At 34.1% G+C, this 27,734-nt stretch overlaps 1 protein-coding gene across 1 annotated transcript in view; it reads left to right on the top strand.

The window, feature by feature from the left end:
* PCDH7 (protocadherin 7) overlaps nucleotides 1-27,734 on the top strand; it is a 284,314-nt gene that overhangs the window by 115,763 nt on the left and 140,817 nt on the right. The window contains exon 3 of the mRNA XM_035547147.2: nucleotides 17,591-17,807. Within this exon, the coding sequence (XP_035403040.1) occupies nucleotides 17,591-17,807 (217 nt within the window). The remainder of the gene's footprint in view (nucleotides 1-17,590; nucleotides 17,808-27,734) is intronic.

Genomic DNA, 27,734 nt, shown 5'->3' with positions numbered 1-27,734 from the left:
AGTTTTTCTTCATATGAATTAAAATGGAATAGAAAAGCAAGGGAACATAAAATCTCTTACATAATTTTCTTGGGCTTTAACAAATTTAAACAAATAGCATAGTCTTTCAACACTCTAAGCCTTGTTTTGTTTTTCATGTGTCTTATCAGGTGTTTTTGTGTGTGTCTTAAAATATCTGTTCGTGCCAAATTTAGATGATGCAATTATAGGGCCAAACAATATGTGTTCCCTCATGTCTTTTAGTACACAAGGAAACGACCTCAAGTTGCACTATGGGAGGTTTAGATTAGACATGAGAAAGAATTTCTTCATGGGAAGGGTAGTTACACATTGGAACAGTTTGCCCAGAGATGTGGTGAAGTTGCTATCCTTGGATGTATTTAAGAGATGTATGGTTGTAGTGCTTAGGGACATGGCTTATGGTAAACTTGGTAGGGTTAGGGGATAGTTTGACTTGATGATCTGTTAAGGGTCTTTTCAAACCTAAATGAGTGGCATAATTGTGCAGCTAAAGAAACTTTGCTTTTACTTATTACATAGATCAGTGAAATTGAGCTGCTTTGAGTGCACATATATACATTACAAATTTTACTGAGATAAAAGCAAACACACAATATATTCCCGAAGGTTGGACACAGTTAGTTTTTCTGATGTCTTAATGATCTGCTCCTCACCCTGTTATTTTTACTGTATTTATTTGTAGATACTTACACTTTGAAACAATTGAATGGTCATTTGCATAATGATATGCAGTATTGGAAGGATTATGTCAGTGATATGTTCAAATATTTCTGTTAGGGTCACTGACTAGATATTTACATAAGTTTCTGTTCTAATTTCCAAGAAAATACATAACAAATGATAAATATGGAAATCAGCAATATCCTCTGTGTTCTAGATTCTTAGGGTTGTTGCAGCCTCTAACAATAACTACAGTTATTCAAATACTACTAACATGAATTTGTGTGTTTTTCCCATGTCTGCTCTCAGCAGTCTCTTCCTTAAACTTTCGAAGTCTACTTACAAGCTCAGGGTAACCACTATAGAAAGATAAAAGGTTAGTCCTTGTCTTGAATCTACAAACTTGAGAAAGACATTGCCAAAGCAAAAATACTAAATTCGTGATGAGACAGGAATTACATAGAGACTTCCCAGCATCCTTTTTCTTTTCTTTCAACTTTCTTCCTTGTATATGAATAGTGCTGCAATAAAAGTAATCATGTTCACCATTTAATTGTTTTGCAATTAAAAGATTTTGTACTTTCCCTGTTCCTTTTACATAATGCTTAAAGAAAGTACAGCTTCATCTTTGAGGGTATGAAATAAATAAAAAAATCAGTGAATAGATCTAACTGCCTCTAAACAGTTCCATTTTTAGTTCTGAGTAACAGTTATATATTGAATTATACACAGACCACAATTTTACTTCTCCTTTGATCCAATAACCTATAATCATATTTAACAACCTAGGAAAGCAGTGTCACACACAGATTATAATCAATTTATTCAGATCTACTTTAAAGTAGTGCAAGTCCTGAATTCCTTAAAGTTCTTGAAGTATTACATTTTTTTTGGAAGGAAGTTCAGCCCCAAATTTCTTTCTCCTACATCTGCCCAGACTTTCTGCTTTGTTTGTCCTGAACTGAAAAGAGAAACATCTTTTTCTACCGCTTATCTAGGAGAATTTGGACAAACTTCAAATGTAAATATTTGTGCTTTGAAAGTAACAGACATAAAGCTGATATAGTGCTAAATAATTTTCTTGGCCAGATGGCCAAGTGGCGGCAATGAAATCAGCCAAATGGAAGAGCTACATTGAATTCTGGACTTCGCAATACAGGGCTGTTGTTGATGAGATTGATACATTGTTTTTGTGCCTTTTTTTTTTTTTTTTTTGAGGGCATTGACCAGAAAGTTTTCCTGTTAATGCCAGCTGGCTTTATAAAGTGCATGCTGCCTCATCCAATATAGATCCCACACTATCTGTAGCCATGACAATATTGTTACCCATTATGTAGTTTCGTTTGGAAAAAGCAAAACAGCTTGGTATAAGTAGGGAAAGAGCAAATGCTTAAAGTTCAGACCAGAGTACATCGATTTATATCATCTGAGGATTTGACCTCTGTAAGCTTATCCGTTCACGTGAAGAAAATGAAAATTAATCCTGAAAGTTGCAAAGTTCAAAGTGGAAATTGCACCCATTCATCTATAAGTTGTAGTATGAATAGAGATAAAGAGTGCTTAAGAAGCTCAAGCAGCCTTCTGCTATAAGTCCTTTTGAACTGGCTCAGGTGACTTCGTGCTGCAACACAATTTATGATGTAGATGTGAAGACAGGTGGAGATTTAAGCCTGGATGCATTTGCCAGAAGGGCTATTTTTGCTGTGTTCAGAGGCAAAATTTGAGGAGTTGTTTCTCTGGTGAATCATAAACGCGATCATCTCCTAGGAGAATCCCAGTACTGAACCTAACAGCATGGTTCATCAGAACCTGCAGGCATCCTGACCCTGTGGAAAATGACCACTTTAAATAAAGAGAGTGTTTTTGCTGGTGAATTTTGATATTTTCATTATATGATTCTTTTAGAAATGATGTGATATTTTCATTATGTGATTGTAATTTCTTTCTAAATGATGTTACTGTAAAAGCTAAGCTTTAGAATGAAAAAAAAACTGATTTTAATTATGTTTTGACTAAACAATATGATTTCTCTCTTTTTTTTTTTTTTTGGTAATTATCCCATCTAATTATCCAAAAGCCTACATTTTATTTTCTGCATGACACTGCACAATGAAAGAATAAAATTACATGAAGTATCCAAAGCAGTTCTTTTTTTTGGTACTTAACAATTCTTTGGTAGTGGAGAAAATGAGAGGTGGTTGGGCAAAATTGGTATTTGTCTATATGTGACACCACCTAACAGATGATTTATTTCCACTTGGCACCTTTTTTTATAACATGTTAATATTTAAAACTTCTTTGGAACAGACAGAAAGCATTAGATTGGGTCTCTTGAATTACAGTCACAGCATTAAACACATTCTTAGCTGGGTGTTTGAGGGAGTGCATAATAAGGATGAATTTGGCTGTCTGAAGAGACAGTGCTGCCTACTTCGAATCATCCTTCACTCACAGTACACGTCTGTGGGCCTGTGTTTTATTTCAGAAAATCCATCAGGCTGCTTTTTCCTCATGACCTTGAAAGTTACCCATCTGGTCGATATCTCTGGAATAAAGTACAACAAATTCCAGTTCATGAACTTGTTTTAGAACTTTCTTGAGTCTCAAACAGCGCACTCATCGGCAATGTTGAAAATGTTCTTATGATCAAAAAAATGCCTGTATACATGTGATTGACAGGAACGATTGCTGACTACATAAAAATGTAGTAATGAACGGTAATTTGAACTCACCCTTTATCAGACACATAAAAATTGTATGATAAATCCTTTGTTGTCTGTTGTATTTGACACATGCAATGAAAACCAGCCATATATTAAACCTAGACCATATTCCTTTCTACAACTTTATTTTCAGAATGCTTAAAGCAACTAACATCAGCTTTAGTAAATATATGTTACTGATAATCAGAATTCATACATGTTTCTTCCATGACAAAAAAAAAAAAAAGCAAAGAAAGAAATATTAATGAATATTAGACAGTTTTTCTCTGCTGAGAATGTCTTGGAAGGAACAGGACTAGTTGACTTCTGGAGGGCCCTTCCAGCCTCAACTCTTCTGTGAATCTTTTGACAGGGAATCCTTGCGCCATTCTGTAGTTGCCATCATTGAAAGGTACACTCCATCCATCAACAGAAGAAAATATGTCTCCATATTTAATGTGTTATTGCATATTGATGACTATCACACCTAATGTTTTGGACTTAAACTTTGTTAAATTGGTGATGAAATGTTACAAGTGTAACCATATTTTTAATATTCTTTATGCTAAGCAGTTCCAGAATACTTCAATTAGCTTGATTATTACAGCCTATCTGTAGTTGGGTGCTACTTAGGTAAATAAGACTACAGAGTTTTGGCTACTTTTATTATGAACCATGCTTTTCTGTTTAAGCTTTACAATATACTTTATAAAATACTTTATGCATAATGAATGGATTTTTCTTCATAACTTTAATGGTTTTATTTAGATGAGAATCTTAAGAAGAGACTTTCTGAAAGGTGTCAGAAACCATTCTTGGACCTGAGTTTGAAGTGAAAGATAAAAGTGATTTTGATTTGGAATGTGAAAATGAAATGTAGAAATCTAGTCTTAGGATAATACAAGAATGCACATCCAAGAAATTAGCAGTGTCCCCACTGTTCTTTTCCAGGCAGTCACGTCTTTGCCTTTCTTCAAAGTCATGTTTTTACTATTAACTGGCTAGAGCACGTATCGATTAACACATACCAGATTTATTTTTCTAAGAAAACACAATTTAAAAGTTGTTTTCATACAACTTCACCAGCAGGTTTTGGTGAGGAGAAAAAAAAAAAAAAAAGTTCTGTTACATTTCATTCTCATTCAGTAAAAATTATGTACCAAATTGGTTTTAAGCAATTTTGCAGATGAATATTCCAGTACTTCTAGTGAACCTGTGTGTTTAAAGAACCTTTACTGTATTAGCTACATTCCCAAATAATTATTTACATTTTAAGTAAAATGTAAGACTATTTTCATATTTCAACAGCTCTCACTTAATTAATATGCTTCAAATGACATCCCTGACAATTACAAAATAACCTAAAGAAATAGGTGTAATTTTTCAGATGGTCATAATAGGAGATGTACTTACTTTTTGAAAAATGTATTTTTATTTGTGTATTTGGGATATTCCTCTAGGAATTAACTTATTGTCTGTAAACATCTCCATTTAGTTTGTATTTTAAAGTAGCCATTGAATTCTATATTGTTCACTACACTGAATATTTTCCTAGAAAAAGTATATTCTGATTTTGCAGTAAAAGCAGTTTAAAGGTTTTCCAGTAGAAATGTAAAATACAAAAATCAAACACATAAAGTAGCAACAACAACAACAACAAACACTTACACCTTTGGCTGTCTATGCGATTAACCTTGGAGTATAGTTCTGGACACAGACTTCATCTATTATTTTGTCTGTAACTACCTTTTTATCATTTTCCTCTTCAGTTACTTCTTCTAAATATATTTCTTCCAACAGTCTGTTTTTCATAATGAAAGCGTATGCAATCCTGATGAAAATTAAATTGTATTATTATGTTCATTCATGCCTCTTTTTCCCCCATTAAATCTGTACTGCATTTTCAAATACCTATTTTATGAATAAAACTAACCATTTTCCATCTCAAGGCCTATATTCTGAACCTGTGGCATGTTTATTACAAAAGTTGCATAGCTACAGCATTCACCAAGAACATCATTTGTTTGATCTAACTTTAGTGATCTAAAAGTTAAGTAATTTAAATTACTTTATATTCAGTGAAAAATATTTCCATTCTCTTCCTATTTCCAATATCTTCCTAGATGGGATATATTTCTATATTTTTGTCCTTCCACTTTCTCTAGAGAAGCATAGTTAATTGTCTTAGATTTTTATACCTTTTTAATTGGTCATGATACAAAATGTGTCAGTCCTTAAGTCAACCCTTCAAAAATCAATGTACTTCTAAATTTAATACATTTAGAGAACAATTTGGACAGTCTAGCTGAATGAACAGTAAACAGATATAAGGGACTACATGATGCATAATAATACTAAAAAAATCGAGCCTATTACCTAATTTTGGAAAACAGTTTGACTGCATATGTTGCAAAATATGTCATCATTGATACAGTTTTGGTGACCAGTAAAAAGAAATGCTTATTCCTAATCTCCCAGAAAGTGCATGAAAATCTGTGTTTACATACCTGCTGTTTTAGACTTGAAATGCCTGACTTACATATTAATGTATATTTAGAATTTGATCCTATTCTTCTAGGAGTTATTGCTGAATTTTCCTAAGATTAGATATCATGACTCTCATTCACGCTGTCCAGCATCTCTTGTGAACAGGCATTAAAAAGAGAATATTCTCAATAGTATTAATAATTAATCTTTTTAATAATGATGGCAGGTAAAGTCAATCAAAAGGTGAGGTTTAAGGACTAAAAAGTTCCACTTGGATTTGATGTATGCATTAATAATTCAAATCTTTATTGATAGCTATTTTTTCCCAATTTATCTAATGAGTTCTATATAGAATACTGTGGTCTAATAGCAATGTATTAAAAATGTTTCATCTCAACAGCAGGATATTTTTCATTACTTAGAAGAAGTTACATTCTGAAATACTTCACTTCTTATGCATCAATGCTTTCTTATTACTAAACCTTGGCGTTTTGAAAGGTTTGTTTATGCTTTAGCTATCTGGATCTGTGATTTCAATGGCATTCTGACAAATGTGGACATAAGCCTCTCTTTGTGCAGAAAAACAAAACATACAAAAAAATTCTAAAAAGTCTATGCCTACATTAGGAAATAATGGCACAATAGAAATGGACCTGTGTGGTAAAACTGTGGGTACTGAGGCTTGTTTTTATACTGTATGTTTTTTGTATTTTCTTTGGACTAGCTTTAGTCTGATCCTGTAAACTGAGCTCCTGTTAGTTCAAGCTATCTAGGTATGCTTTTAGCTGACATCCGTCATTTTAATTGGATTCCAAAAGAGTCCAACTTACTTGCTTCAGAGTAGTTCTTCCAAGGATAGCGAGGTGCATTATTTGGGGACGATGAAGAGATTAATTTCTATAGCTCATACCTAATCTGACCTAAAATTTTAATGAAGAGTTATAATACAATACTGTATAGACCATGTACGTCTATTGTGAACTGTTCCGTAGTTATAAATATATATATATATATATATGTACACGCGTGGACATACATATATGTATGCATACTTACATGAAATAGAATGTGTGCAGGACCTCAAATGATATATACATGTATATTAGTATTGCTTAATTGGATTCATTTTATCTATCACATCTCATTTAGACCCACTTTGACCACAGACAACAAAAGGATCATCATCCTACAAAAATGTGTGTGGACAGTCTTTCTGGTCTTATCCTTTCTCTAAGGGCAGCTTTGCATATATAACTTTGGAAGTAGGACTCCGAACTTGCACATCCCATTTTAGGGCTTTATAGTGCCTGATAACTAGGCTAAAGAGTTATATTGTTTTTCCTTGGAGCACATTATTTTAATAATATTCCAGTTTCAAGAGAAGCTGCTCAGGATTTCAACCCAAATATCTGCATGGTTGAGATGATAGGATGTTTTCTAAAAACACAAGAATTACTGCAAGCCTCAGAAAATTCTTTACTACTGTGTGTACATCAAAAATATCCATGTTTCTCATTGCAGATCTCTTTCAGGAGAATTACTCTATTTTAGGGTTTGTATTTTTGTTCATACAGTGAAGGGGTGGGGGATGGAGGGGAACACAACAAATCTGTGTAATTTTTAAGGGTAAAGAAAGAGTAGGTAGATAGGAATATTACTTAGAATGAGGGACCAGGTAACAGTACCATTGTAAATTAAAAAGAGGGCAAGCGTGGGGCAGAGTGTGTGGCTAGTTGTGGGCATGGAAAGAACTGAGCAGTATTGCACTGATTAGCAGTGGGACCAGTATTTATGTGTGCATAATTAATAATGAATGAAGGATGGAAGTTGGGTAGTTGTTTTTTTTTTCAGAGAATAATATTTGAGACAATGAGAAAATTTAGAATATGCTCTAACAGTGTAGAAAACAGATGAGATAAAAATTTTTCGTACGTAAGCTGTGAGTTAGGATGTAACAGAATTAACAATCTCTGTGAACTGATAACCCTGGACTAGTAAATTCTCTGCTGATGGGCAGAAGAAAAGAAAAAAGTAAAACAATAACAAAACCAAAAGAACTCCAGGAAAACCACCTTTTCCAAAGATGTCAAGAAAAGACAATGATCCGGTCACAGAAAAGTTGAGAAGTGAAGAAAGTGTTAGCCATTATGAAGATAGAAGTAGCAAGTAGAAGGTACCTGAATGACAATTAGCTAAATAGATATTATTCCTCCATGTTAACAATACATTTTAGTCAAACAAATGTACTCAGAAAAATTTAATGGAACTTTTTAGAAAGAGTTGGAGTGGAATACTGAAATCTAATGAATGAGTTCAGAAAAACAATCTAGATCCACTGAAGTTGTGCTTAATCTACATGAAAGATTTAGGACAACCCCTTTTTAAAGAAAATAGAATAAAATGGGATAGAAATCTTACTTCATGTCCTATTTGTTCTTGGGAAGACAAAGTGTTGCTTCCACTACTTTCTTGTAGCAGAAATATCAGTGCTTCAGGGTCACAGATGGCTGGTTCTTAACAATTCTCAAACAGTGGGATACTGACATGATAACTTGACAATAAATATATTTTCATGAGCAGGCGAAAATATAACGGAATTATTTTGACCATCTCTGCCACAGATTCTCATTTGTTCTTGGTTTCTTTATGCTCATTTTTCAATAGGTACCAAGAAGAGCTCTTGCGAAATGATAAGAATATTGGCTTTGTTAAAAGCCTTCTAAATCTTGCTTAATTTTTGTAAGTGAACTTGTGTGCTATATTTTGATAGGAGGATTCTGTCATAAAACAGTATTATGTCTTTGAGACAGGGATGCTTTTCATATTTTTAGTGTCTTCTCTGTTGATGGAAATAATAAGCATGGTTTTTGTTTATTGACTTGTAACAGAAGTGAAAGTAACTAGGAATCTACTTAATGATCATAGCCAGGTGAATGTAAAGGATTTTAGGCTGCTCAGAAATAATTGTCATGATTCGGAAAGGCAAATCTGGATGATCAGTGAGATAAGATATTTGGGAAAAGCATTGAACTTAAAAGGAAAAATATGTTTGGATGCTACAGAATAGATGCCTGTAATGTAAAATGCATTCTGAAATATTTTCCCTGAATATCAAATCTCAACATGTACCCTTGTGCTTAGGGAAATAGATATTAGTGAATTTGTATTTCCTGTTTATACAGAACAAACAAAACATGCTTGTGGCTCATGACCAGGAGCCCACATGCAACTGCAATTCAAATTAACAAAGACGCTACCAAGAGTGAGGGCAGTGATGATGGAGAGTGCTTCTGCTGTCTGTAGCATTCTTCCCTGATGGCTGGGCTAATCTCCCTTTGTTGCAGGTGATGCTAGCTAGTTTGTAATATCAAAATATTTCTAATTTTTTTCAACTCTTGTTTGAAATTGCAATTGTTACTGCCTTTTGCTGAATTTAAATGAAAAAGTTGGTTATTCTTATCAGTGTGTTTCTTCTATTCTTCCCTCCTGTTGTAGTACTTGTCTCGGGTTTTTCAGGCTTCTCATTGAAAAATAATGCCTGTTTAATTTAATTTCCTGCCAATTTTATATTAACCACAACGGTAGAAACTTAGAACAGTACAAATATGTAATTTGAATGGGGGAAAGAGTTGTGTGGGTTGAATCTATTCATGCAGAATAGTAATTGTTCATTAATATTTTGTTTGTCTTTCAACAAGCTTCCAGCAATTAAGAATGAATAGAAAGAAAAAGATAATGACATGTTTTATCAAAATTCAAGGGCTTAAAGAAACACTTTGAATTTATGTGATGAGTTGATGTAACTCTTCTGCTTTTTTTTCAGATCTACCCTATATGTATCTCACAGTTGCCGTGTTAGTCTTGACATTGATTGACTCTGTGAAGCTAAATGGAATTATAACATTATTTAGGTTTGACTCATCACCAGTGCTTTTTGTGCTTTGGCACAAACTCTAATACAAAAAAAAAAATAATAATAAAAAAAATCCATTCAAATATAAGAAAAATCTTTGCTATGAGAGTGGCAAAATATTGGAACAATGTGCCCAGAGAGGCTGTGGAGTCTCCTTTCTCGGAGATACTCAAAACCTGACCAGACATGTCCTTGGGCAAAGTGCTCTTGGTAATCCTGCTTTAAGCGGGGAGGTTGGGCTAGGTGATCTCCAGTGGTGCCTTTCAGTGTAAACTGTTCTGTGGTTCAGTGAAAAATCTGAGCTAGATAGATATTTGGCCAGCTTAAATCATGGCTGAAGACATCATGCGCCCTTTAAAGTGGGAAGTCATCCAATATGAGAGTTAGGGAAAAACAAGAACTTCAACTGCTGATCTTCCTGGGTTTTGGGTAATGCCCATGCTAATACTGAGTGAGCTAGTAGAACTATTTAAAACAATGTATCTTGCTTTAGCTTGGTAGTCGGTTTGGGCTAATTTTTTATGCTTCTCAACATATTAAGTTGCTTCTTGGATCGCTTTTTACAGTTGTTTAAAATCTTTTCAAAATCCTGGTGCTGTTGAGATGAATGTGTTGCAGCAGCAGGGAGGCCTGATAGAATCTTGCTATTTTTATCCAAGTGCTAAGTAATGAAGAGAGAAAATTGGTAACTGTCCCTTGTTACACTTTAGAGCATCCACTTTGTATCCAGAATCAATAGTGAGGTAACTTGCTGAGAAAGGGTGAAAACCCTCGCTCTCAATTAACCATAAAAAGAATTGAGTATTCCACCCCGCCGCTGAAGCAGGTGAACCAGGATTTGAACCAACTGTATTTACCGAACTGATAATAATTTCTATACAGAAACTATGATAGAATATCATCCCTGAACAATGTGAAGTAGCAGGAAATAAGATGCAAAACAATAATTTTAGAAAATGAAAGGAAAATCTTTATCGTAATGGAGAAGTGTCACGATTAAGCCTTATTCAGCTATATGGTTATATTGCTTTCACCTAGTCTATCCACAGACTGTCTCTGATTCCTACCTCTGAAATTAGGATTTGTCATGAATTGAAATACAATTTTACTTTCTAGCTTGGATAAAGAAGAGTTAATCAATGCAGACTATGATAAGCTCTGTACCACAGAATAAGTCAGTATTTGGCATTGCAGAAGTTTTTGTTCTGCTGGTGAGAGGAAAAGAAAATATCTGGTTCATGAAGTACAGCTGAAACAAGGAAGAACTGGTGATTTACCTTTGGGGTATATTGCAATGGTGCATTTTTTTCTCCATGATCTGATCATCTCCATGATCAGATATAATTTGGAATAATTCTACATGCTGTTACCAGAAAATTAATCAACCTTCAAAGGGAGAAAATAATCAGATCTCTTGCATTCCTATAAAGTGGTGTTTGCTGTGAATCCAGTAAGGACTATCGTTACTAATGATTGCTATGAAAGTAGTAAAGGCTAAGGATTGCTGTTTTGCTAGGAAAGACAAACTGAAAACTAGTGGGCTTATTTGCGTAAAAGCAGCTCTACCATGTTCATTCACAGTTCTGGCAGATGGAGCTGTGTTAATGTTGTGGACTGAAAACGGATGAAGCTAAACATAACCCTCTCCTCTCCCCACATGGGCATGTGCCTTAGTTCGTCAGCACCTGGAAATTTTTCATGCCAGTTTTTCTGTGAAATGTTATCAATGGAAACAAATTCAGGATGTAGTCTGTTTCTCCTGGTTACAGCATGGTTTAAATCCTTGTTCCTGACATTGCAATAAGTGCCAGAGAAAAACAGTATTTTACCACTAACTTTTTGAAGATATTATTCCTGATATCTATCCTTCTTCTCTTCAGTTTGTCTCATTACTATAGTGTTTTCTTTAAAACCTCAAAAGTTTCACCAATTGGGATCTAAACAAAGATTAGGCTGCATAGGAAAAAAAAATCCTGTTTACATTTTGTTTGTTTGTTTTTATTTTGCATTCATAGCAGTTGATGTATAAATATCATTTATTGTGTATCAGCATTTTAGTGCTCATAATTTTCTTGATAGGGATTAAATTTCATTTAACTTTCAAATGTTCATGTTAGTAATAATTAAAGGGCTCCTATGTTTTATATACAGTACAGGTCATTGCCCTTTTCAGAGGCATTTTTTAGCAATCCTATAGTTTCGTATTATCAACTTTAAGATATAATCATTTGTCATTGTAAAAATGTGTACCATAATTAAATTCTCGCTTTAATTTTCCAAGTATATAAAAAATCAGTGTCATTTATGACCCACAGTTCTGTCTATTGCTATGTTTATTCAAATTATACTACCTAAAGTATATGGTGTTTTATATATGGTGTTACTGTAAAATGCAGTAAGGATATCCAATTTTTTCCGTTCTTAAAATCCATTAAATTCATCAGATGCAGTGTTTGTTAACTACATAGGTATAAAACGTGTTATTATCAATATCTGTTTCTTTTAGTCAGCAAACACAGGCCATGGTGTTATTCCATGAGACATGATGAACTCAAATTTAGCAATACATTTGCCAAAGAAGACTTGGTTCTCAGAAGTAATGCAATATAGAAGTCAGAACTGTGATATTTATACTGGCAGTAGAAGTGTAATTAATGCTGCAGAATAACAATTAAACATGTACATCATTCATTGGGAAAAGATTTCACCAGCATTATATCATACTCATTAATATTCCATGGAATGCGCTATATGGGTTCTACTGAACTGAATGTTACTTGTGTTAGTTTCGTGTCAGATAATTCCTACTCAGTTCAGCACTTGAGAAAAAAAAAGCAAGATGAACATCTGGATCTGTTTTAAAGCACATTATTAATAACTAAGTAAAGGCATGTCAAATTTCTCTTAGTTTAGAGAATAATTCATGATATTCTTATGGATTTTCAGCCTTATTTATAAAACAATCCAGTTTTGCAACTGTCCTGTATATTCTTCTCTATATGTCATCTAGGAACAACATATATTCTTTAAAGAGTATGGGAAAGGAAATAGGAGGGTCCTACATTCTTGATACTGGTTTCCAAAACATACTTTAATTGACAATACTACTATTAATGTGATAACCAGGTGTTTGATGCTTGTGATCTAGTGAGGACAGATTTTAAGAAAAATGGAAAAAGGGTTAGAAATGTTTAAAATTTGTGATGGTTTCTTTTAATTCCAGTGTTAAGTTGCATCCCTCTGGTTCTTGTAGTAACTGCTGATGATGTAGAGTGTTTATGGTGCAGTGTGTCTTGGCTACGAGATTATATCTGAAAGAGGAGGCGGAACATTTACTAAATGAAACCATAAAAACCTTAAGCAAAACCCTAAAGAGAGAGTGGTAATATTTGTCTCTAATGTGAAATTTCAAAGAGGTTATCCCAAACTAGTCTTTTGAATACTTTGTAAGTAGGACCACTATTCAGGTATGTTGTAACTATTTACGATAGGCTTTGCATCCCACCCTTGAATTCTTCGAGGTTTCCAGTGTCTCTAAGCATCATGCTCTCCAGTTATCTACAGTTACCTACAGTGCAGGTGTGATTTTCCTAGGAGATACCTGAATAAGGGGCAGAACCTTCATATTTCAAGGGTAGGTTCTGTTGAGCTTAGCTCTGATTTGCAGTGCATTACCTTTACTACTTCAGAGGTAATCTGTACCCAAAGGTACTTAGCATCTTTTAAACAGTGGTTCCTAAACTGTGGCCTGTGGTTCACTGGGAGTCTGAGAGTTACCAGTTCATCACATGGCTATATACATATAGGTCTATAGGGCCTTTCAAATGGACCTTCTTATGCTTTCTCAAGGAATTTGGTAACAAGCGAACAAAGCAGCTGTCTGTGGGAAATTATGAGCATTGCCTCCTTAATTTGCAACTTTTCTAAACTTGTCACAGTATCTCTAGCAGTTAATTCCTTACTTGAGTTATACTGTGATATTCAGGAATAACCTGTGGGACAAGGTCTAAGTAAATCCAAATTGTGTGAGGTTCTCAAAGTTTATATCGTTGGTCCAGAACTTAGTAGTAATTGATGCATATATAGCTACAGCATACAGTGTCTCATTACATGATGGTTTGGTCTGTCAAACAGTTCACAGCCTAAGTACTGACCAAAACAAGGATTTGTAAAGTTATTTTTGTAGCATCAGTATGATCAGTGAAAATGTATATCTTTAACTCTAGTCAAGTGGAAGTTTTGGATCCATTTTAATATATACATTAGCTATCATAAATTGTCAGTAAAAAGCAAATTCTGAAAATGGAACTTGGCTAAACACTTTAAAAATTGCTGGTCTTGCACCTGTTATTGCTAACTTTGTTCATTTTTTTTCTGAAATGTATATGCTACACATGTGCTTACCAATACATATTAAGTATGTTTACTAATATTCTATAATATTTAATATGGGAGATAATGTACAAATCACTCTTGCCTGTATGTGTGATTCCACAAAAGCTTGTCATTTCAAAGATAAGCTGTGTGATTTAAGCTGGATCTTGTTTTAAAGCAAAATACAGTTTCCTGTTGAGAACTAGTATACGAATATTCCTTACATACCTAGATGCCTTAACTGAAAGCAGATTTCTTCCACTCCAAGCATATATATGTATTGCCACTAAATACTATTTAGCATACTGTGTATATATACCCATATACCACCCATAGAGCCTGATCCCCTGACTGCACAGAATATGTTACAGCCAGAGAGTGTGCTCACTGGGGAGCCTGCCAAGAAGGGGGAGACTGTAGGTTTGTGATTTCTTGCAACACAGGGCAGACAGCTCTTTCATCTGCACTGGGAAACTCTGCCTGAGGAAGCATCAGAGACCCTCTTCTCCAGGGGCATAGAGTCCCCATCTACTGACCTAGCCTGATGTTTAGGGAGATTTGCAGTTTGCTAGGTGCTCAGATGCAGGATGGCTTGGAGAGACTCCTGAGGCTTATTCACCTTCAGACTATCAACTCTTGCTCCTCATCCACCTGGGCACTGGTGACAGTGCTAGGGATCACATTGACTGTATCAAGGGGTGGCTACATGTCTCTGATGGGAGAGGGTGAAGAGCATGTGGGACCAGGTGATGTTTTTGACACTGAAAGGCTTGGGAAGGAGCAGATAGACCCCGAGGAAACAACAGCTGGTCTTGCGAGAAAGGGATTTCACTTCTAGATCTTTAAACTAGGAATGGCTGTGGAGGGAAATCAAAAAGTAAGGAAGCGGTGGGCAGGGGTGGGCACCACTGGGTGCATGGTGGCAGCTGCAAGAGACACCTCTGCAATGATAAAGCAGGGTAAATGTAGGGGCACCTCCAGCATGCCGTATGTATGCAAATGCAAGCAGACTGGGAAACAAGCAGGAGGGACTGCAGCTCTGCATGCAGTCCCAGAACTACAGCTTTGTTCAAGTTACTGGGCTGATCTGAGAATAGTCAAATTGGAAAGAAACAGCAGAGCCAGCTTGCAAGATATGAAGTACTGTCTTTGTCTGGCATCTTTTTATATACTTAGAAGTCAACCTGTGGAGAGCACAAGAAAGGAAATGATTGTTTCCAAAAGCAAAAACAACAATGAAAGAAATGATGGAAGAAAATTGGTTGTTCACCTCTAAAACTATAGCTTAGATAAATATACTTGATCTTCACATTGATTTAGTTATTTCTCTGAGGTAATTTAATGTGTGCAAATTGTCAGTAATACAGTACACAACCTATTAAAATATGAAAGTGTAATGCAAATGACACATATTTTGTGGGACATGTTATTTTAAAGGTCTTTGTCCTTCCATCATGATTTAAAGTCAGTTGGAAAGGTTTTAGAATTCTTGTGCAGCTCAACAAATGGCTTCCTTCTGAGTACTTGGGGAAGAGAAAGATCTTACTGAGAATCTACAGGGAAAAATATTAAAGTTGTATATAGTAGATCTAGGGTCTTAACCTAGCAGTTTTAATCCTCCTGTATGATTTATATTGTTTCCTCATACTTCAGTGAAAGGAGCAGCAAGTCTATTTTTAATGTGCTCTTTTAATCTGCGTTATTTGTGCTCTCCATTCTTTTGTTTTGCTCCTCTATTCTCCTCGCATTTGATATATTATGAAGCCTTAAATTAAATTGCTATAAAAGCACTTTCCAGCTGAAGAATAGGAAACTTTAAAAGGTCAAAGACTCACTAGAAGAATATCATGACTTGTAGCTTAGAATTTTCTCATATTTATAGCAACATTCACATTTATAAAGTTCTGATCTACTTGTGCCAAGAAGGCTTAGTGTTATATTTGTAGTTCTGCCTCTTTATCATCAGCATTGAATATTATATCTTAACAAAACTGTAAAAATACTAATTATGATTGAAACTCCAGCCCTCTACTTCTAAATGTAATGTGGACTTCTGTTTATCAGGACTTGTATAAGTGGCTGTAGTTGCTGTTTCTTCCCTTCTGTTGTGCATACACGTTTCCACTTTATAGTGTGACGAGAGGTGCCAGTAGGGGTGATGCATGCCTATGTCTCATTCTAACATAGTGCTGGAAACACATCTGAATATGAAGACAGGCAGTACCCTCAGACCTCACATTCTAAACACAGGGACGTCTGCAGAGTGTCTTATAAAAAGGATCAGTTGGTGTTTGTTTTAGAAGGTGCTTTCTAGAATATGTATATATCTGCATGCACATGTTATGTATGTATGTAAACACATTTATTTGTGTTTACATACATGTATAATACATATAATATATAATATGTATATAATATGTACACAGTATTTGGACATACAAATCTACGTGGTGAAATTAGGTACTTTATTAGAATATCAGATGCTTTTCTGTGTTTTTCTAGCCTTGTTAACAGTAAATGTATCATTACTGCTGAAGTGCAGTTTAAATCCTAGGAGAATCCACTAGTTTCTTACTGAATATCCCGCCTGCCTTTAGTGTCCTCAGAAATGTTGAAGGATCAACTCTCCCACTTCCTGGAATATTCACAAATGCCAAAGTTCAGCGTGTAGACTTCTAGAGCAACAGTAATATCTGTCATTTTGAATGAATACAAATCTATAACAATCTATGTTTGTACGGTCCCAGTGGAAACATGTGGTGTCAGCTGTGCTTGCAGTACTTTAAAGACTTTATTAAGTTAGCTGGCAACACACCCTTTCTCCAGGCACTGAATTTTATGGCAAAGAAGCTAAGAGACTGAACTCGTACTTCTTTTTCCCTTCCCCTTCCCATTTCCCCCTTCTTCTCTCTCCTCATCCCCCCCCCCCCCCCCCCCCCCAACTTTTTGGTGTCAACTAGCTTCTAAAACCACAAGAAATGATTTTAAAGAAGCATTATGGATGTGTTACTATGTTGCCAATTCCCACAATATAGTTTACCTGTGAGCATTTATACCCACCCATACCCTCTTATACATACTGTCAAGTACTTTTATGCAGTCTGATATAAACTCCATTCAAATTATTACTATTGAGTAAGGGAAACTGAACAGAATTTATAAATAATTGTAAAATAGTTTGCTTAGCTTATGCAGCTGCTTGAAAGGAGTCTATACAAAACTGCATGATGGTTCTAGACTGTTTATGACACTAAAAGACCCCAGATACTCTGTCCAGTGGTCTTTTCAGGACTGTACTTACTGTTTGATTTAAATTAGACAAAATTGTTTAATGAGTAAATGTTGAAATACTAGTTTGCTTAAGTCATGTTTTGAGAATCAGTTGTTCATAGACTGAACTTTTCAGTGACATTCAGAATCTTTTCTCTTGCAGCCATTTCGTAGAGTGACGTTTTCTGTTGTGAGTCAGCCTCAGGACCCACATCAAGGGTCATTGCAGAGTTGCTATGACAGCGGTCTGGAGGAGTCAGAAACACCAAGCAGTAAGAGTTCATCAGGGCCAAGACTGGGTGCCCTTCCACTCCCAGAGGACAACTACGAAAGGACTACGCCGGATGGCAGTGTTGGTGAGGCAGAGCATATGGAAAATGGTAGGGGCAAACACAACATTCACACACATAATCTCACTAGCAAGTGATACTAAGTAGACTTTTGAAAGGTCAGTCCTAAAAATAAATAAATATATTAAATAGTTAAATTGTAATTATTTTATTTTAAAGTTTGTTAAAATCCAGATACACAAATTAATGAAACATAACACTACTAATAAACCCAGCACTTTTTTCTCTTTACATGTATTAAAATCTATACTGCAGAAGCAGTTAAAACATTGACAAAATACCAGTAGAGGCCTGGGGAGATGGTAATTGAATTAAATTCCATATTTTTCATTTTAGATAAAATACCATATATCTTCTTTTCCTTCCATTTTTGATTCAACAGCTACTTAGGAAATTTCCCAGAATGTAATATGTCCAGCGTCAGCAGAAAGAAAGTAGGATATAAAAACCCCACTCTAGAGAATTCTCTTTTCCCCCAAAATGCTATATAGCCTGTATTCAAAGTAACACTGAGTGTTAAGTCCATTCTTCATTATTTAGAAAAGAAGGATGTTACTTTCCTTTTCTTCACTTTATTTTGTACAGTATTTTTAGAATATCTCATTCAAATTCAGCATCTATTTATATAGAAGGGGAAAAATTTGATTCCTTATTTATGCTCTAGTAATTTTTCATCAATTACAAAATAAAAGTAATTTAAATTTCTTCTTTTCTGTCTAAAACTATTCAGATTAAAAAAAAAATCTTTTCAATTTGAAATATATTTCATAAACCCTGAATGATTTACTGCACTCCACTTACTGGCCTTCATCTAAAGTTTTATGAAGTCAGGCACTGACTTCATTGAGTTTTGATTTGTCCATAAACAATAAAATAAATTACTGTATGTCAAAGTGTACAAATTTTTGATAACCAATGAAATAATGGGTTTGCTAATCCAATTGGAATTGTTGGGTATACTCAAGAGGGGTGGTCTATTTTCTGGTATAGACTGACTGAATGAGTTTGGATAAGCACATGTTTTAGTTTTTCAGAGATTACAGCACTGGTTAATTGTTCTTCATTTTTTGTCTTTCCTGAGATAGACATGTTTACCCAATAAAGGTACATTGTTTTCCATGGTAAGATATTGCCAAATCTAGTATAAATGACTGAAGAATGTCTGTAGCACTCTACAATTGCTTATAATGTATATTCCCCCAATAAATGATCAATTAATTGAAAAAGAAGATGGTATTATCCATCTAAAAATAAGATATATTAGGTTATGTATAAGTGTGTGTGTATATGTATTCTACTTGGTTGTTTGTATGAATATCTCTCTTTATGTTTACTTTTTCTGTGTGAGTGACAGGGGAAAAAATGATACTGGTACTACAAGAAAAATGGCAGAAAAAAAGATTTCTAGACATTAACCCTAAAATAGGATGATTACTTTATTGTCTGTTTTGTGGTTAGACTTTGGTTAAGAAAATCAAACTAAACAATTTGTTCATTTCCCTAGACATATAGCAGTATAGTTGATTGCTGGACTTGAAATTCTGAGTTCAGAAAGCGTGTTAACATGGAGTATGACTTAACCATATGGGAAAAACTGGAGAGCAACAGTTGAACATAATTTTGAGTATATTCTGTAGCCAATGAAAATAACCCCCTTACTAAAATGTAACTGAAAATGAAAAGTGCTTGAGTGGTGTGAAAAATGAAAGCAAACCAGTTTATTTAAGTTTTTTAGTTGATGTTGAAACTGGCAATGCATTCTAGTAATTGAAGTATTTTAAACATTACTTTGATTTTTTCAAAGATGATAACTTATATTTGGTAGGATAAACTTGTTTGATTCAGTTTTAAAAATAGTATTGTATAGATAGAATAGTTAGAAACATATAGACAAATGTGTTATTACACAAATAACTGACTGGAATCAAAAGTATCATGAAAAAATTATTGTATGGCAGGACCTGCATATAGTAATCAAGGATTCCTTCTCCTTTATAAAACCTTGAACTGAGACCTTTGAAAGGTGGGTGACATTGTGATGAAAATTATACTCTACAGACTTTTGGAGTTTTATGTCACATTTAAAAAAAACAAGATTTCAACAGTTGGGTGTTATCCGCCTCCAGAAATTTTTTGTTACCATTAATCTATAAATAATGACAGAACAGGATAGAATGTACTTTTGTTCCTCCATATATGTAACATCTGACATTTGAGTAAGATTTTTAAGTCCACTTGTATTTTAACTATTTTAAGCACAATTGTATTGTTCAAATTCTGATAATGTAATCTTCAATATTAATGGATCAGTCTGATGGAAATAGAATTGGAATTGAAATCTGTCAAGTGTTCAATTTGTCACATATAATTGGAATCTAGGTAAGATACAGAGTTTAGCTTGGTTAGGTTTTAATTAGAATTTATACTGGATTTTCATTCAGATTTTCCATGGAAATGGCACTTTGAAAGCTACCTTAGTTCTTGTTAGTACTTGGAATATTTACTATTTAATTTCATTGTCATGAAAAAAGGCAGTTATAATTAATTGCTTTGGGTTTCCACTCATTTTAAAATTTGCAAAGATCATTTTCAGCACTATTCAATAAATCTTCTGATGTGTTTGATACATTTTTGTGCCAGATAAGATGACTGAGGAAAATGAGTCGTTTTTATAGTTAAGGAAAATGTAAGAAGGTTAAGTTCACAACAAGAGTAAATACAAGATTCAACTTTCTGTTTGCTGGTAAGATGCCTCTTTCTACTTTATCAGGCTAGGGTAAACCACTAAAATGAAACAACAGGGAAAGGGGGTAATTTTTTTAAGAATATGTTGTACGTTGCCTGCCAGCCTACGTGACTGTCAGATGTAGATTGAAGTTTTGTTCTGATGATTAGCTGTGGTGTCAGATGCAGGCGAAAAAGAAAAAAAAAAAGAAAAGAAATGCTAGCAGATTGACTGTGAAAATTCAGTATGCAAAGATCTTGTTAATTAGTAAAATCTGCAATACCAGAAGTAACTTCTGAGTTAATTTATCCTCTGCCCTTGAAGCTTTCCTTACAAGGAAATTCTGCTCATATGTGCAGCCTTCTTCTCTAATTTTGCTGTTAGAATGGCACTGTCTTAATGTGAATTGCACAATAATTTTCTCAAAAACATTTTTATTACATTTGTATTTGTATATCAAGTGTAAAGACATTACCATGGTAAACGAGTTTCCTAGTTTTTTAGTCATAGCCTTCTGTTTCTGACAATGCCTAATGCCGCATATCTCAGAGGAAGGTAGAAGAAAAAAAATATCCTATGGCAGCTACTTCCAGAACTACTTTACCTCCTGACTCTAACAGTTAATAGTCAGCATATGCTTTAAATTGTGATTTTCTAAAAGATAGTAGTAAAAAAGAACCTAAGTTATCACGAGACATAATTTTCTTCGTGTTACTGGCCTGAATGATATCTTTCAACAATGAGTTCCTCTGAAGGCTATTAAAATTGTTTTATTCTTATTAGCTTTTTATACATTTTTCTCTTACTATACATCTTTAGTAAATGTGCTTTTTTATAATTATAAGAAAGAGCATGGAAGTATTCCATTTTACCCTTTAAATACTGTGGATTTTGTTTCCTTATCGTCTGTCTTTATTCTGAACAATATATTCCTAGGCTTCTCAGTCTTTGATCAAGATGTGCGTGTTAATTTTTTTCTTTCCATGAGCTTCTGCATTATATTCCAATGTAGGGGTAACTAGAGATGAATACTCACCATTCATGGAATGGACAAAACAGCCTTTTAATATTCATTTCTATGCTATTAATCATACATAGAATATTTAAGCAGAACTTTTCATTGTTCTGTTTCATGTTCATTCATGTAGTTCTGCTAGGTCTCTCTTGTCTTTCTTGAAATCTTCTTAGAAGTATTTGATTATACTCCAGTTTTTCAGATTTCTGTATTTTTAGTATTTATTTTTAAGTATAGTGGCCTAATCAGTTTGATTCTTTGTTAAATATAGATAAATACCTCTGGCAGTGAATCTGCAGCACTGTAGATTTTGGCTCACATGCTCTTTCTTGGAGATTTGTTCCCATGCAGTTGTAATTAGTTGTAATTGCTTGCCACACCTGAGATACCTACGTTAATGCTAGCTCAGGTATTTCTGCATGAACATATCTGTAATCTGCAGTGCAGCATTCTAACAGCCTGTATTTCAGTAGCGAATGTGTAAGGGTGGGAGAACAGCAGTCATCTCGGTGAAAGAAGGAAAAATAAGAGAATGGTTTACAGCTGATATTTTTACAAGGGGAAATGGAGTCAAGAAAGATTAAGGGACATGTCTGAAGTCACACAGGAAATAAGGGGCAGAGTTTGAAGAAGAGCTCAGAATTTCTGTGATTCAGTTACTTGACTCCTACAAAGAAATCAGTAGATAAATTACACTCCAGCTGACACATGGGGAACTAAAAAGCAAGAAAGAGAAGTGCATTATCAAGATTCATACAGTCTGATAATATACTATGTTCACAGTGACAATTTAAGATTTAGACTGTAAGTGTCAAAGTTTCAGTGTAGAGAAGGAATTCATGGTATGTAAGATAATGACTTGAAAATGTGAAAGGAATTTTGATGATTAATAGGTGTACTTAATTTTATTTATAAGAGTCTCACTTTTGCTTGTAAGGTAGAGTATTAGTATGTTCTCTAGACAAAACTGTTAATAAAGTGAAAAAAGAATCAATTAGTTTACAGAATACATTTCCCTTTAGGTTTTTACAGTGCAAATAAAAATACAGGTTAATGTTCATGAAGAGTTAAATGTCCTTGTTGTAACCCATTCATTGACTTGTTCCAAAGAATCTTTGCAGTTCCCATTATTTTCAGGTGTACTCTTCTCTTGAATTCAGGTCCTGAAATTGCACGTGAATAATTCTGTTTTTAAACTGTCTTGAAAATGTTAATGCAAGTAATGCACCAGAGGGTTTGAGTCAGTAAAGGTTTTCAATATAGTGATAACATGCAAATAGTTTTTTTTTCTTATTTCAGTGCTGCTACATCCACTGTTTCTTAAACGTTACCCTACACGTATGACTCCAAAATACCAGAAAGTGCTGCACAAGTTATTGTATAATGTATATACATAAGAATTCTTATCCTCATTTCTGATAAATCCCAACCTATAAACATACACACAATGAACTCTGGAGTCTGTAAATCTAGCAACATATACATGGTAATGTTTTGGAACACATATTCAGTGACTTATTATGTCTTGAGCCAATTTGTTCTGAGAATGGAGTATTCTGATAATATCTGTAAAAGGCAATTTTATAAGAGGAAAAACAGTTTCGCAAGCAGAAGACGACTTCGCAGGGATCTCTGTTATACTAGTATAGTCTTATGTAAGAAAATGAATTGCCTCGGAAAAACTTTGGCTGTTTTGGTCCTTGATTTTTTTCCCCCTTTTTAATCTTTTACCATGTTTATTTAGATGACCTTACTGCATATGTCAGCTTTTTCAGCAGGAGAACATATGGTTTGCTAACTTATGCATAGTAATACTTTAAAATTCAAAACTGCATGGTATTCTTTAAGAGTTACTGTGCACTTTGAAGTGTTATATATGTATACTTAAAAAGAAAATGAGGGAAATATATTTTGATTGGGTTATACGTTGCTAGTGCTGATATATTTTTACTTCATTAGGTTAATGACAATATAGAAAGGTAAGCAATTCTTTTAGGTTGTGAGTTACATGGCACTACACTGTTATTTTATCTTATCTGCTATTCTATGTTTACATTGTACTTCACATGCAAAGTAAAGGACCAAATATAAGCCAACTGTGAGCAGAAATAACTGTTTCAAGCTACCAGAACAGTACGTTGTTTATGTCCTCTCTCCTTACCTTTTTATTTTCTGTGACTATCCAGAGAAACACCAACAACTGCTGCATGCTTTCTATTCATGAAGTATACCCAATTATCATTGTGAATTGTTTTCAGCTTGATTAGGATTTTGGGTGCTCAGACAGTGCATGATTGGTTCTGCTGGAATCATAGAAGGAATGCATACTTCTGTGTTGGAAATCTACCCCTACTCATTGATAGCAAAGCTAATAATTCTTCATTTTTCTGATTTTCTGAATAGCATATTTCTGAATAGCATAGATTATTTCTCTTGCTATTTTTTGTTGCTCTCGTATTGTATTTGCTCTAGTTCCCTTTGTACTTCATAGTGAAGAGCAGCATATGGCTCACTTAAAAAAAATTAAAAGATTCCTTCCTCTACTTACGATTTCAGTATCCTACTCTTAAAAAGAAAATACATACAACAATAATTGCTCGCCACTCTTAAAAATGGTATATTATTACCAGACAACTTGAACTACCTTTTACTAAAACATATTTCTCTTTCATTACCTTTAAAAGATGAAGTCATATTCCATTAGTTTTTAATCAATAACTTGAAAATGGAGAAAGATACATTCTTAAGGATGTGTTACTGCAGTTTTATCTGTTAGAAACAGTGAGGGAAGGGTTTATATGCATGCATGTGGGTGTGCATGCATGTACACTTCTTGGTGAGTCAGTTCTTACTGCAAATACCCATGAGATCTAGACAGTTGCACTTACATAACCTGCCTCATCTATGAATTTCAAATCAATTCAATGAGGTGGATAGGAAAGAACATACTAAACTGAGAAATGGAGAACTAAATCATCATAAAGTGAGGTGGTATGTCCAACGTCATCCTGTGAATTGATCTTTTGTCCAGTAATTGATCCAAGAGGTAAAGCCAAACTCTGCCCACCCCCCAAAGAGTAATAATTTGGACACCAGCTTCCAGTTTGCAGTCAAGTTGATGAGAGTTTTGCTATTGACTTAGTGGAGTTAGGCTTTTATCCAAGTCCTCCGTGCCAGCTGCAAGCTCAGGCTGCCTCCCACTGATGCAGACTGCAGAACTCTTTGATACTGTCAGAGTCCTGAATGTAGACAGGGGACAAAATGCTTTCCAAAATTTACAAACTCAAGGAAGAAGAGACATCTGGTTTATGAATGGAATATTTAGCAACCTTTGCATCCACTTCAGGCTCTTTCCTGGAAAAAAATCAAATGCAGATAGTCAATGGAAATTTATTTTTCCTCAGTCCCAAGGAGTTCTTTCAGCATGCTGTATTTCCCCTGTACTCTGTTTGTAGTTAATGACATTTTCTTCAGTTTCCTGGACAACATCAGGTCTTTCTGTCCCTTCTAATCTTCAAGTATAAGGATGATCCAAAAGAAGTCCTTTATAAGGGGTATTTCTTCTCCATTTCACTGAAAAACACATTTTGTTCTCTTTGTTTCTTCTGTTCTATTTATTTCATTTTTCATCAACCTGGATGTCAATATTTTATTATATAATACCTATATAAAATTGATCATACCATTTTGGACTTTCTCATACAGTTTGGATGTTTGCAGTTTGATGTTTTAAAAGCTGGGGTAGTTTTTATTACATACAAAAAAAATAAGATTGATAAAATCAAGAGAAGAATCTCTATCTTTTCCTTGAGTCCACTTAAAAACAAACAAACAACAACAAAAACAAACAAACAAAAAACAACAGTTATTATTTTATTGCTATCCAGAACAAATAAGTGACAGTATTTTCAAAATTTTGTATCTGGGCTGAAGGGCCAAGAGCATATCTAGTTGCCCTCACAATTGAACCTAAATGAATCATAACAGTCACAAAGATTGGTGTTTAAAAATCTGCATACAAACTCAAATATCAAATGTACTGAATTGAAATGGGCTCATATATGTTATAATCATACATTTAGATCAGTTAACTACCCTTTCATAGTAAAACTTCACCTTGAGTTATAGTGGAGTGCAAGTACAAAGAACATATGTATTATCCTGAGTTATTGATATTTATAGCATTTACATAGGCTGCTCCATTTTCACATCTAAGTCACTTCTTAAACTGTTCTTTCTTAAATAATTTGTATTAAATATGTATAAAAACCTAAAAAATCACTGTGACAAAACGTACATACAAAAAAAAATCAGTGTTGCATTTTTTTTACATCTAATCCATTTTTACATTGGCTTATCAAAAAAAAAAAAGGAACTAAAAAACAAGACTGAAAGTGGCTGTGTTCTTATGTACTTCAGCAAATATTAATGTGAGATTATGCCAAAATGTACAGAATGTTATTTAAAGGAATTAGAAGCCCCAGTACGATATGCGACATTTGGAGTTCTGAAAATTCTACTTTATAGGAAGTAATTGGTCTTCAGAGAAAAATAGCAATTTCTTTAAGGACCAGAGGATTTCAAGAGCAGCATAATATAAATTCAGACTTTTCAGATACTGCTGAATCTTACTGTAGTGTCACCTGTAGTGTGTTTTATATGCCTCAGCAACACAGCATTCAACATGAATGTCAAATGATTGAATACCTAGAAAAATGATAGCATATGCTATTGATGAGAATTAGGATTTTTGATAAATTATATCAATTTATTTGTACAGAAATTTAAAGTAAAATTCCAGAGGAGGTTGACTTGTATTGGGCACGGAGCAACAACAAAAAAAAAGATTTTAAGGCTCAAACATAATTTTTATGCACAGATAAAAGCAAAAGCAAAGACATAATTTATTATGGGAGAAACTGTAGTTTGTTAATGTGCCTTTTAAAAGGGTGGTCGTGTTTTATATTAGACTGGAGTATTCTAATAATACTTCAAATCTCACATAACAGTTTACTTTAAATGTGCTATTAGAAATAAATCGGCATCAATGATTGATCCATTCATTTTTAAAAGAGCTGCCCATTCTCGTACTGTAAAGGACAAACACATCTCTCAGTAGATAATAATAATAAAATATAGATAAATGAAAAGGATAGATGATTAAAATATGCATTTCTATCTACCATATAAAATAATTGAAATTAAGGCATGAGTATAAATTTTTGCATGGGTGATAGAAGAAGTAAAGTGTACAGGCAGTGAAGGAAGAACAGTATTTATGGAGTTAATTTATTTTGCTAGTTGTTTGGTTGCTCTTGCAACCAAACGAACGTGCCCATACTGGCTTTCCCAACTTGCTTGTCTTAACCTGTTTTTTGCTGTATCTAAGGAACAAATCAACCCTAAAGCACCCTGTGGGGGCACTTGTTCTTTTACTAAGCAATCTGTATTATTTCATCAATGAGAGAAGTAAAATCAAAGTGCATCATATCTGAAATCATATGTAAACAAGCCATAGGACAAGCTCAAACCAAAGTGTTTTCTTTTCCTATGGGTTTATGACAGATTTGTTTTCTTGATCCAAGGATTCTCTCTCTCTTCTCTCTCTTTTTTTTTTTTTCCCAGAGATTTAAACAGTGTTATAAAGACCAGTAGTGTCCATAGAGGAAATCTTGGAAAAAGACTTCTTAAATTGAATCCAAATAAACCAAAAAGCCTGTGGTATTTGTATGCTGCTGTCATACTACCCTCAAAGTGTTTCAACTGTGCTGCAGGTTAATTGTTTTCTTATGTAGGAGCATTTTACTCACAATTAACTCATACTGTCTTTGAAGAGGAGAATGTGTCCCCTTTTGGGGCAGTGCAATGACATTTATATTATCATGAGATGTTGAAATAACATGTCAATGGAATTTGACATTGCAAGCTTTTATTATGAACAGAAGGCAAAGAGATCTGATGTAATGTCACCTTCCACTGCTATTAGCTAATAACAATCTTTTATTCCCTATGTGGAGAATAGAAACCATTTTGTTTTAACAGAATATTTGAAAAAAATAAATTTAAGCACATGTATCATAAGCTATTTTGTTATTGTCTTTCAATGTTTAATTCTATTACCAGTAGCCATCATTTCCTGCTACTGAATTGCATAATTTGTGCTAACATACATTTCATATTCCATCTATTGCAGTAATAATACAGGGATTATTGTGAT

Source organism: Cygnus atratus, chromosome 4 (assembly GCF_013377495.2).
Source record: "Cygnus atratus isolate AKBS03 ecotype Queensland, Australia chromosome 4, CAtr_DNAZoo_HiC_assembly, whole genome shotgun sequence".
Classification (NCBI taxonomy): Eukaryota; Metazoa; Chordata; class Aves; order Anseriformes; family Anatidae; genus Cygnus; species Cygnus atratus.
Note: the sequence above shows the minus strand (reverse complement) of the source record. Positions and strands in the feature narration are given on the sequence as shown.